Here is a 12993-nt window from a genome sequence, read left to right on the forward strand (position 1 = left end):
GCAATACCAAGAGCTATGGATACAACATGGTACCTGCCATTTCTGTGGGATGGTAGTTTGGAGAATCTCATTTGCTTATCTGTTGTTTACATGCTGGTGTGATCTGTAGACTCTATTGCATTTCAACTCCTAAATATGCTCTTGACCCAGAGTTTTAACTCTACCAGACTATTAGCTTCTGGATTTTTCTCTGAAGGTAATCCACTCCATTTTCTATCCCTGTCGTGAATTACCAACCTTGGTACGGCTTTCTTGGATGTGAATCAGTTCAGTTAGGATCTTTCTTCTTCCCCATCATCATCCCCAACCCTAAGTACTCATGATCCTTGAATATACTATTGATACTCAGTGAATTTGCCACTATGGATCACATAGTTAATTGTTAGAATTTCCACCAGGGTTCTAAAAATGTCTGGTTTTAGGATTAAACTAAAAATAGTTTCTCTGAAAGAACCTAAATAGAATAGTTTCTTCTTTTTTCTGTGTCAGTCTCTCTGAGATTTGGCTGCTTCTAGAATCTTATAAAGGCTTTGCTTTTCCTCCAAACATTGAGAGGCACTTTAATGGTGACTGTGGGTAAGATTATCTACTTGGACTTAAAATTTTAATACAATTTAATGAAAGTTGTCTCGCTGGAGGAAAGGCCCATTTACAGAAATTGTCTTAAAACTCTGATTTATAGATTTGTTGTTCTGCTTTTTTCTACCACCACTGACTTGATTTTATTACTGGCACATTATATTTCTTAAAATAGAAGGAAGGTGTCTGTCTATACATTATTTAAAGTGAATTTTAAGAGAGAATCAAGTGCAAATAACTAATGATCTGGGTAGCTTTTGAAAGATAAAAATTCAGTTTTAGTATTATGCAAAATGTCCAGACGATATAATAAAACTGGAATAGATTAAATTACACAGCTGTAGTCACTGTTGTATACATGTCTTTCAAAATGACATCAGGTGTCATCAGATTTGCTTATCATAAGCAACTTACACTGGATAAGTTCTTATTTTTCCCTGTTTTCTTTGGTTTTCAATATCTTTATGATAAAGCATGATAGTTGATTTTAAGTTGTTGACTTATTTTTAGTTGCAATCAAGTAACAGTATTGTAATTGTGTTATCTGATTTTCAACACACCCCTTAAATAGGTTGGTGTTAATACAATGTAGCTTTAGCAGATCTTGATCATGGCTCAGTTTAATTTCTATGTAAAGGTTTTTTGTTCTTTATTAATCTAATCTGTAGGAAGAGTTTATCACTTTCCTTCTTGGAAACTGAGGTGTTATTTTTTGGTTGAGGTACATAGAAATATGTAGAATTAGAAAAAAAATTATAAAGCAGCTCTTTGCAGTATATATGGAACATGAATGCAACCATTCTTTTAGCACCATTCTGGAAAAGTTGGCCCGAAGTCATCCCAATATACAGACAGTTGATTATTTGATAAAGCAGGTACCAAATTTTTTTTTTTAATTTTTAATTTTATTTATTTATTTATTTATTTATGGCTGTGTTGGGTCTTCGCCTCTGTGCGAGGGCTTTCTCCAGCTGTGGCAAGCGGGGGCCACTCTTCATCGCGGTGCGCGGGCCCCCCACCATCGCGGCCTCTCTTGTTGCGGAGCACAGGCTCCAGACGCACAGGCTCAGTAATTGTGGCTCACGGGCCCAGTCGCTCCGTGGCATGCGGGATCCTCCCAGACCAGGGCTCGAACCCGTGTCCCCTGCATTGACAAGCAGACTCTCAACCACTGCGCCACCAGGGAAGCCCAAAGCAGGTACCAAATATTATAGATGATATGTGTGTGTTAACAATCCCAAGTCCCAGCTTAGCACAGCTATACTTTTAGGGTAGGAGATGATGGCAGTCATGCATTCACTATTTTAGACTTGGAAGTTTCCTTAGAGATCCTGTAATCCAACAATCTTGGTTTTTGTAAGGGAGAAAACTTGTTCCACAATGTTAGGGACTTCTCGAAGGACTCAGAAACAGTAAGAGTCAGGTTAGGAGTTGGATCTCCTGATTTCTGTTACCTGTTCATTCATTAATTATTCATTCATTAATTCAACCAACAAATGGCTCCTGGGTGCCTGTTTAGTTCAGGCATTCTTCCTTGACTGAGGGTATAACAGTGAGCAGAGTGAAAAAGGCCTGTTAACACTTGAATGAACTATACTGAATTGGAAAGTCCATGCTAGTTGGAAGAAATCCCCTTTCCAAAGAAGCTACAAATTAGTGGTAGTTTTTCCAATAAATTCTATAATTTTCAGAGGTCTGTTGTCATTATTTTGAAATGGTACATAATTGGGAAGAATGAAAAAATCTCTTTGGTTAGAGAAATTAGGTAAGTCATGACTTTTTTTTTAAACGATTAAAGGCCCAGTGAATAATTTCTCGATGCCATGAAATGTGCTCAGAAGTTTGAAGATCATTTTTCTACAGTGCTAATTTAAAAAATAGGTGTCACTTTGTATAAGAGTAATTTTGTAGTGTCTTGAAGAAACCACAAGGAAGTTCTCCTTTTCCTTCCTCGTCTTCTTCTTGCTATGTGGTGGTCTTAGCTGCTGTACTGGGTTGATATTACTGCAGAGCTATGTTTCTAATTGCTACATTCTGATAATTTCATAAACATATCTAGTATTTAGAAGGACCACGGTTATCATCTCTAAAGGTCCCTGTGTTCTATGTATGAAGGATCCCATGATTGCACAGAATGTTGGTTTCTGATCAGTGCAGAGAAATGACAACGTCAAATGCCTTTTCCTTTATAGGGCCGTGCAGGTTCTGTGGAGGCCTTGGGTCTCAATTCAGCCAGCAGATACCGTACATGCTCAGACTGTGTCAACACAAGAGAAAGAAATGGTTAGGCTCCTCCTTGGTAGGGTAAAAAGAGAGGAGGAGAGCACACAAAAGACAACTGTAATTGTTCTACAAAAATCTTACTCTTTACTAAAACAACATAAAATCGCTGTTCACGCTAGTATTTGCATAACTAAATTTTAGGACAAATATCTATAATTCACAGTAAAAACATATAAAGAAATTTTGCCATTTGCAGCAACATGGACAGACTTGGAGGGCATTATGCTAACGAAGTAAGTCAGACAAAGACAAATACTGCATGGTATCACTTATATGTGGAAGCTAAAAAATACAACAAACTAGTGAATACAGCACAAAAGAAGCAGGCTCACAGATACAGAGAACAAACTAGTGGTTACCAGTGGGAAGGTGGGTCAACATAGGGGTGTGGGAGTGGGAGGTACACATTATTGGGTGTAAGCTAGACTCAAGGATGTGTTGTACAACATGGGGAATATAGCCCATATTTTTAATAACTGTAAGTGGAAAGTAACCTTTAAAAATTGTATAGAAATTAAAAAATTAAAAAATAAAACTAACTGCATTAATACAAATAAAAAAAGAAATGGAAATTTTAAATAAAAATGAAATAATCTTTACTTTTTGTTAAAAATCATTTCTTTATCTAACCTTCATCTATTTTATTGTTTTCTGTTTTTTTTTTTTTGCTTCTCATCCAGTCTTCAGCCATTAATTGAATGAGTGAAGGAAAGTTAAATCTACAGGTTTTCACATGTGGAAAGGCCTTTTCTTAGTGTCTTTGCTGGTCTCATGCCATTCTCTCCTGCTGCTAATATTAATTACTTTGCAGATGGCTCTAATTGACCCAGTAAAAGAGCCATATCTGTGTTCAGTCCTCAGGCCCTAAAGACTTTGCAGCTTCTGAAGACACAAATGCAGTGCTTACTCTCAGCAATTCCAAGTGTGAGTTCCTGGTCCTAGGGTGCCCTTTCCTTCAGAAGTTCCAGCTCCTCTGCTTAAATCTGTGTACTGCCTGGTCCCAATCCTGCCTTTTAAACACCATCCACCCGTGACTTATGCCCTGGCCACTGGACTTCTGTCCGTACCCTGAATATCCTCCCTGGCTGCACACCCTGGTTCCTGTCTATGTGACCTGCTCTTTCCTGCCTGTATTTCCCTGTCTATATTCTGTCCTGAACCTGCCCTGGCCCTGCTTTCCTGATCATCTTAGTTGAAATTAATTTTCCCTTTGGGGCAGCTTGATGGTTTACTATTTATGATATTAGGGTACATGCTGTCCTGTCTTAATTTAGGTGTGAGATTATAGTCACCTTGAGGGTGGGGATTGCATTTTGTTTCTTTTTCTGTCCTCACCCCAACCTCCATGTGAGGGGACAGAGGCAGCCGGGCCTGACCACTGCTCCCAGGGAGGTTAGTGGTGGTTGTCAATGCCTGTGACTCTTTTCTTTTCCTGGGCCTGAAATTAGTCATTAATTAATTAGTTAATTAATTCATCCCCTTCCTAAAGAGCTATGTTTCTCTTCCTTTAAAAAAAATATAGCTTGTACTGTGGTTTCTCATTTTAAAAGGCAAAAAGTATGTTCATTGTAAAAACTTTAGGAATTGTGGGTAAACAAAAGAAAGAAAATAAAAACCTTTGAAAGTTCTACAGGAAGCAATAGCCTACTATTATATTTGTGTGTATATCTTTGCAGATTTTTTTTCTATATGTGAATATACACGTATAAACATACTTTTAAAAAGTTACCAGACAACATCATAACATTCTCTCATTAGCTTTTTTCAGTGAATGATGTGAACATCTTTCCCATGTTTCCAAGCATCTGTTATGTAAAAGCACATTTAAACCTACTCGCATCTACATCACCTGCAGAGAATAGCTGTGTGTGTGTGTGTGTGTTTATTTGCTCTTGTCTAGCTATTTCCTCAGGAAAACTTTATAAGTAGCTCTTATAAGATTATAAAAACTTATGGATTTAAGGTGAACATGTTTTCAGGGCTTGATGGCTATTGGTAAATTGTCCCCTAGAAAGACATATTAATTCATTTTCCCCACAGTAATGTGTGAAGTGCCAATTTTTCTACACTCTTGCCAGAGCTAGCTACTATTACTCATTTTTTATTTTCTGAGCTGATGGGGGAAAATGGTCTCATATGGCTATTTTAATTTACAGGTGTTTTATTACTAATACAATTGTAGATTTGTATATGATTGATTACCGTTAGTATTTCTGTTTTCTTTTTTCTGTGAATTGCATTTTGTACATAATATTTTGTGAATCATCTGCCCATGTCCTTTGCCTACGTTCTGTTGGGTTGTTTGTTTTTATTTGTTTTTGGCTCCTTATGTCAAAAAATAGCAACTCTTTGTTTTTCATATACTTGTTTTTTCTCAGTTTGCCTTGCAATTGTTTATGGTATTTAAAAATTTAACTTATGGAAATTTAAAAAAATTGTATAGTCTTATCGGTTATTAAAAATTATTTCTGGGTTTAAGATCATGCATAAAATGGTCTCTGCCTCCTAACATTCAACTATATTTTTATAGTAAGTTTATTTTAAAACATACATTCCTTTAAAGCATATATTATTATTTGGTGTAAGATCTGATGTAGGGATCTAACTTTCCCAAAATGTTTAGTCACTTGTCCCAAACCTATTTATTCTCTTCTTTACCAATTTAAAATGTCATTATTTTCATATATTACATTTTTTATATGAACTTGAATCTCTGGACTTTCTGTTCTGTCCTTTGGGCTGTCCATCTAGTCAGGCCAGTGCTCTGTATTTCATTTACTGTAGTAGTAATATGAGGTCCTATTGTTACTCCTCTTTTGAAAAACATGTTTGGGTTGTCATAAACATTTATTCTTTAAGATGAACTTTAGAATAATTTCATCAAGTTAAACAAACTTTCTGAGATTTTGTTTGGAATTACATTAATGTTACAGAGTACATGTACATCTATACATATATGTGTAAATATCCGCATGCATAATACGTATATAACATTTGTTGCCACTGTTGTCATTGTTAGTAGAAACTTTTCCCCTGGATTATTTCTAGGTTATTTTTGCTTGTGCACATAGAAATGTATTTTGCTTTTGCATATATATCTTATAACTGGCTATCTTACTTAATTCTTATTATTTCTGGTAGTTTTCCCATTCATTTCCTTTTTACGCTTTTGACTATTTCATGTATACCTGGGAAGGATGGACACTGTATAAACAAATGTACACTTTTTCTCTATAGACTGAAAAATGAAAGAAGTAGGGAGCTCTTGTCCTGGGAGATGGCAAAAACTAGACTTGGAGGAGAGTTTTTTTCTTCGAGACAAAGTTACCAGAAGGCAAGGCTGATAATAGATCCATATCTATTTCTCTACGATTTTACTGCATGTAAAGCCTTGTTTGATAATAGTATAAATAAATATTGGGCAGATCAGAAAAGAACCTATATTAGCAATATTCAACAAACTATAATATTCATTATTAGCTTTGAAAATGGTGCGCCAAAGCATTTCAGTTATGCATAACTGTGTTCAAAAGATATGCTATCTTTATTTGGATTCAGTTTTCCCTGTGTTTAAAATTGTTTTTGTTTCATGACATATGGGGGTAAAATTACCCATTTGTGTGAAAGTAACTACAATTCTATCATAGAGGAATCTCAAAATTACTGGTATACTTATAGAGATGCTGGCAGCCATGCTAGGAATGTGTTAGCCACTTCAAGTGGTATGGCTTAAAAGCTGAGGAGGAGAAATTAGACATCTTTTATTTTTGTGTAATTAAAAATGTCTCTATTGATGCTACTTCCTCAGAGGGGAACTCATAATTGGCTCCTCTTATCGGCTGAGCAGGTGGGGGTCCTCAGCTTTTACATCACCTCACGTTCATCCCTTATTTCTCCCCTAATTCCTCTTCTCTCTACTGTCCTACCTATTAACTTGCAGCCCTGCCTATGTTTCCTATTCTTATTATATTTGAGTGTTCTTCACTGTATTATGGTGCATGGGCCATCACTTATGAGTGCCTACACATTAAAGTACTGCAACCTCCTATGTGGTTTAGGAACTCATTAAATTCCTGTCGTGACCCTCAAAGAAGCTTACATCTCTACAAGCTGCCTGTGCTAGGAGTAGTCTCCACCTCCGGCTCTGTTCCTATGAAATATGCCCACATTCCCCAGCCCTTGCCTACCACGCCATCTTTGTTTGACTTAACACCAAACCTCAATTCAACCTATAATTACTTTCAACCACTTAACGTATCATTCCTACTCTCTTAAATCTCAACCTCTCCATGTCTACAATCTTTGAACACAGCTTTAAAACTCTTATTGTATTGTCTACACTCAAAGGAGTGTATATTTCCTAGCTGAAATAACTTTTGGCATACAAATTATTTTAGGTGGGATGGGTCTAACTTTTTCTTAAGACTTGAGAGAAGTGGTGGTTGAAGAATCATCTTACTTTTTAAGTCTGTTGTGTTCAAAAAGGAAAGCAGTGTAAGGACAGTAGGATAATAGTAAAGTTACAAGCTTCTGTTTGTATGAATGTACTAGTTTAAATTCTGTGTCTCTCCTCATTACAACTTAGAGTAATTATTTAATGAATTAAAATAGTTATGTGTGTAAAAGGAAAAATGTGAAGCTTCTAGTGGGAAGAGGGGGCAGGCATGGTGCTTCGTTGTCCAATGCTGTCATCCTTGCTGCCCCATGAAGTTGAGAATCTCCAGAGTGCTCAGCATTTGTTATCACTAAATGAATGAATGTGTTACCAAGCCAGATCCTTGGACTCTTTAATCAACAGAAATTGGTAAGAGGGCAGATGACCACATCTTGTGGTCCAATGTTTGCCATTCCTAGTAGTCTTCCTTAGAGCTCAAGGCCCTGTTCTCTATGTCATCTCATTCTGAACAATTTAATTTGTTTGATTAACCCACTCACAGCTCGCCATGACCGGGATTGTCCAAAAGAAGGCATATAGTTCTTTCTTTGAAGTAAGGGATTCAAATTATCTTCCAAAAAACTAGAAGTCATTCACTCTTCTTGGTTAATGACTTTTCCAGGCACTAGGGATTCTTGGTAAGTTACTTTTCCAATTACTCAGATCCTTGGCTTTTCCATAATGAGCCTCCTTGGAGGAATGTAAGATATAAACTTTTGGAGTTTTGACCACCTGACTATTCATGTACCTTCTTTCATTAGACACATAAATCTCAAACTCAAGGACTCCAACAAATATTTATATAGGCAAAACTTCTCTCTTTGTGTGATTTTCCAATACCTAGATCTTATAGAAGTTCTCTTTGTGTATTTGCTGATGACTCTGAAATTCTTTGAACATAAATTTCTAAAACTTTTTTTGTGATAGATGCTGGAATTAGAATCATTTAGACCATGTTTCAATAGTAAAGATGAAATCTGAGAATTAACACTGTAATATTTTGTCTCTTACCCACATTATGGTCTAATGCAATTTGAGTGGCTTTCCTAGGAAGCTCTTCTCCAGTCAAGATGTAGGAACCTAGGCTGCATTCACCTTGTAGCTATGCCATCTAGGGCATGTGGCTTCCAGGGCATGTGACTGCCAGGGTTCCAGGGAAGAGAGCTTGGATAATCAAGCATGGATTTTAATGGTCAAACTGGAAGAATAGACATTACTTCCCCCCATATCTCATGAGCCAAAATTCAATCTCTTGACCCTAACCTAACTGCTCTGAAAGCTGTGAAATATAGTCTTACTGTTCTAGGAAGGGGAAGATGAAATGGGATTTGGTGGATACTCAGCATTATTTCTGCCACAGTCCCTTTCATTGATCTGACTCTTGGCTCATTTGCCATGTTTTAATAGTCTTGCCATTCTCCTTCTCTTGGAGTTCAGCATCATTAAGGTGCTTATACTTGTTCTTCATATGCTGAGTAAAATCATATTGTCTAGTTCAAGTTCTTTTCACTACCTTTGTGATGCAGATTCACCATGAAGGTGGTGAGCAAGAGGGTTCCGTAACAATAATCAAAAGAGAATTTTCTTATTCCCATTCTTCCACTCTCTTTCACCTTGCTTTGAACTTCCATCCTACATTTATCTCCTTACTTCCCAAGGCCACCTCTCTTTCACCAGATAACCTGCATGAGAAGGACTGTAGTAGCTGGGGTGTATAGCTTTTCTGTAACTTAAATGACTAGAAATAGGATGTTTATTTCAGAACTTAGAATGTTCAGAACTTCCTTTTCATCAGTCCCCCCAAGTTATCAGACAACTCAGAACCAAACACCCAACTGGCTGATCAAGAAAGTACAATGACTATTTATAGTCAGGACCATAATTGCTAAGTAGATCAGTATTGGCATGTTAGAACATTGTATTTCCAACAGGAAGTCCTACTAGGGAAACTACAGAGAGCAGAGGTGGAGAAAGGGCCTTGGAGAACACCTGCAGGCGGAGATTGCCAGACAACTCATCTTCAGGCCTACAGAGATACAGATGACCTGTTCCTTTTCTGCAGGGTGGAGCTGGAGACACACCACCACACAATTAGCTGTTCAGTTCTTCCTTTCCAGTGTTACTTGCCCCTCACTGAAAAGTCTCATTTCAAAATTATGTTAAGATTTTTGTAATTAGATTACATTTCAGTTGACATTAATTCACTTTCAGGAAGATTACAAATAATATTCTAGGATGAGATGGCGAATCTGTACTGATTTGCTTAGTTTTGGTTTCAGAGAGTTGCATTCTTTTTTTTTTTTTAATTTTTTTTTTTTTAATTTTACTTCTTTATTTATGGCTGTGTTGGGTCTTCGTTTCTGTGCGAGGGCTCTCTCTAGTTGTGGCAAGCGGGGGCCACTCTTCATCGCCGTGCGTGGGCCCCTCACCATCGCGGCCTCTCCTGTTGCGGAGCACAGGCTCCAGACGCGCAGGCTCAGCAATTGTGGCTCACGGGCCCAGTTGCTCCACGGCATGTGGGATCTTCCCAGACCAGGGCTCGAACCCGTGTCCCCTGCATTGGCAGGCAGACTCTCAACCACTGCGCCACCAGGGAAGCCCCAAGAGTTGCATTCTTCATCCCCACTTCCCAGCACATGGTATGGGCCTGGCGTATAGTGGATGTTGGAAGATGTTTGCTCACTCAGCAAATGTTGATTAAGCATCTGCTATGCACTAGACGTTATGCCAGGTGCTGGGGACACTGTGATAAGTGAAAGAAACAGTTTTAAGGGAAGAATGGTCAGACAGGAGGGAAGGATGGTGCAAATGGGGATGCGGTGCTATTTATAGGAGGTGGGAGAGTAGAGTGTCTCTGTGAAAGGGAAGATATGGTCTTATGTCTATCTCTGTCTGTCCTAGAAAAGTAGCTATTTTTCTTCTTTAAGATTCTCAGGGCTTCCCTGGTGGCGCAGTGGTTAAGAATCCGCCTGCCAATGCAGGGAACACGGGTTCGAGCCCTGGTCCGGGAAGATCCCGCATGCCACGGAGCAACTAAGCCCGTGCGCCACAACTACTGAGCCTGCGCTCTAGAGCCCATGAGCCACAGCTACTGAAGCCCGCGCACCACAACTACTGAAGCCCACGTGCCTAGAGCCCGTGCTCTGCAACAAGAGAAGCCACTGCAATGAGAAGCCTGCTCACCGCAACGAAGAGTAGCCCCCGCTCGCCACAGCTAGAGAAAGCCTGTGTGGGACCCAACACAGCCAAAAATAAATAAAATAAAATAAATAAGTTAAAAAAAAAAAGATTCTCAAATGCGGGAGATATTAGATATAGGTATGTCCATGGTGGGGAAAAGGCCCTTGAAAAGAGAGAAATACGATAATTAAAGTGACCTTTATCCGTTTGGTGGTTAATGGTTAGAATGTTTTTATCTGCTTTTGTAATTACAAACAAAAGTTGGGGTCTAAAATAACCTTGTTTTCAACTGTTAGACATGCTCCAGTGATGGTGTGGTTGAGAATTTTGAAAATAATGAATTACCTGTAGAGAGAGGTAATTAAAATGCAGTTAGTGCAACCTCCCTGCCTCTTGGTGTTGCAGAAAGATTCCTCAGAGAAATGTTGCCAGCAACAACCCTGTTTACGTACATTCGCAGTGCTGACTTCATTAACTAGAACTGAAAGACGTTTCTGTATCTTCTCAGGTATTCTCAAGTCTAGAGAGCTAAGAACTCTCACTACTTTTACTATTATTGAGATTTTGAAAAGGGAATGAGTAGACGTACCATAATTTAGTTTCAAATGTAGAATCATCAGTAGACACACATTTGATTAGTCATTTCAGTAGGAAAACCTGTCCAAGGTACAACCACCTGCTTTATTTCCATGTAAAGGTTGTCCTTCTCCTCACACAGGAAGCCAGGCTGGACCAGGCACACATGTGGCTCCCAGTTACTCTGTTGACTGGCTCCAAGCCTCCTCCAGCCCTCCGCACTGGGTCATTTTAGAACCACATCAGGTGCAGTTCTCAAAATGATGCGAAATCATTGGGTCCTCCCATCCTTCTGTTAAAGAAGCAGTGTCAAGTTTTCCTAATAAGAAAACCTACTACTAGGCAGAATTATAGAAAATAGAATGTCAGAGCAAGAGGGACCTGAGGCATCGTCTGCTCCAACCCTTTTGCAGAAGAGGAGATGGAGGCCTAAATGCAGGGCACACATCCAGCTCGTTGTAGAACCTACTGTTTTCCTTCAGTTACCATTAGGGTTAAATGAGTTCTACCTTTATAGTCCTTAGAACAGTGGCTGGGATGTAGTAAGTGCTCAGTCAATGTGAGTGATTTCTTATAATCATTATTTCTAGTGGCAGAGCCCAGACAGGAACCCGGATGCCCTAACAATCCAGAGGTGCCTCGGAGGCACATATTTCTTATTTCCCACATTGTATAGGGAGAAATGTGTTGGAAGAAGCTGAGTTAAAAATAGTGACAGCCGCAGTGCCCGTTACTGGGCACATACTCAGCGCTGAGTTCTCATGTGCATGCTTTCATGTAATCCTCTTGGTGTGTATGAGATTCACACTCTTTGTTGTCTCCATGTGACTCATGTAAAGGCTGAGTTGGGTAACTTGCCCACAGTCACACTACTAACAAGGAGCTGGGCTAGGTTTTAAACCCCACTCCGACTTCACAATCTATATTCTTAACTGTTATTCTTTATTCCAGGAGTTAGCAAACTATGGCCCGTGGGCCAAATCCAGCATTCCTGTTTTCGTACAGACCTCAAGCTAAGAATGTTTTTTACACTTTCAAATGGTTGAAAAAAATTAAAGAAGAAAAATTTCCTGACCGGTGAAAATTATGTGAAATTCAGATTTCAGTGTCCCTAAACGAGGTGTTGTTGGAACATAACCTCACTGCCTGTGGCTACTTATGTGATAAAACAGCAGAGTTGAGTAGTTGTTATAGAGACCCTGTGGCTTGAAAAGCCTGAAATATTTTCTATCTGGTCTTTTCTCTGTGCTCTTCCTCAACGATTGTTTTGAGATCCCAATTGTTTAGAGCGTAATTGTGGGATTTATATAGAGCCTGTCTTCTCCCGTTACCTGCCTTTTTCTTTGTTCCCTATTAACATATCAATCAAATGATGAATGTGTGTATAAAAGGAGTTCATCTTTAAATTATTTGTATTTTATCTTTTTTAACAGACGGAGGAATGATTTGTTGCTGGATAACATTTGAGACTCTTGATGATAACCTGTTCTGTCCTTACTGTGGACTGGAGCCCTTTGTGCTTTACAAGGCTCTCACATCCATTTATTGAGCTGGTTATTTTTAAACCTCCAAGTGTCTTAGATGTGGAAATCACTCTATTTTCTTTCCTTTGTAGTGGTTTGCTGTCTTCTGATTATGTGGAGATTCACTACGAAAATGGGAAACCACAGTACTCTAAGGTATGGTCAATAGCATATGGACATTCTGTAGTATAAATATACTTAATCATAGAACTGTTCATTGCACACTTCATTGTTTTGTTGTCTATCTCACTAAAATCCTCTGGCCTCTTATGCAAGGCTATTATTTTTAGATTTAAAATAAGTTTAGGAGAAATTGATTAAAATTTACAAATGTTTGAGATAACATTAGAGACTCCAGCCAATAAAGAAATGATCATTGTTTTGGTTATACATACAGTATCTTGCGTAAGTGAACGG

General features: G+C 38.5%; 1 protein-coding gene across 3 annotated transcripts in view; it reads left to right on the top strand.

Moving 5' to 3' along the window:
• The window catches only part of ADAM23 (ADAM metallopeptidase domain 23), a 166172-nt gene that overhangs the window by 75992 nt on the left and 77187 nt on the right, over nucleotides 1-12993 (top strand). For all 3 annotated transcript variants that reach the window (XM_007190594.3, XM_057551858.1, XM_057551859.1), the window contains exon 4: nucleotides 12669-12732. In XM_007190594.3, coding sequence (XP_007190656.2) covers nucleotides 12669-12732 — 64 coding nt within the window. The remainder of the gene's footprint in view (nucleotides 1-12668; nucleotides 12733-12993) is intronic.

Source organism: Balaenoptera acutorostrata, chromosome 8 (assembly GCF_949987535.1).
Source record: "Balaenoptera acutorostrata chromosome 8, mBalAcu1.1, whole genome shotgun sequence".
Classification (NCBI taxonomy): domain Eukaryota; kingdom Metazoa; phylum Chordata; class Mammalia; order Artiodactyla; family Balaenopteridae; genus Balaenoptera; species Balaenoptera acutorostrata.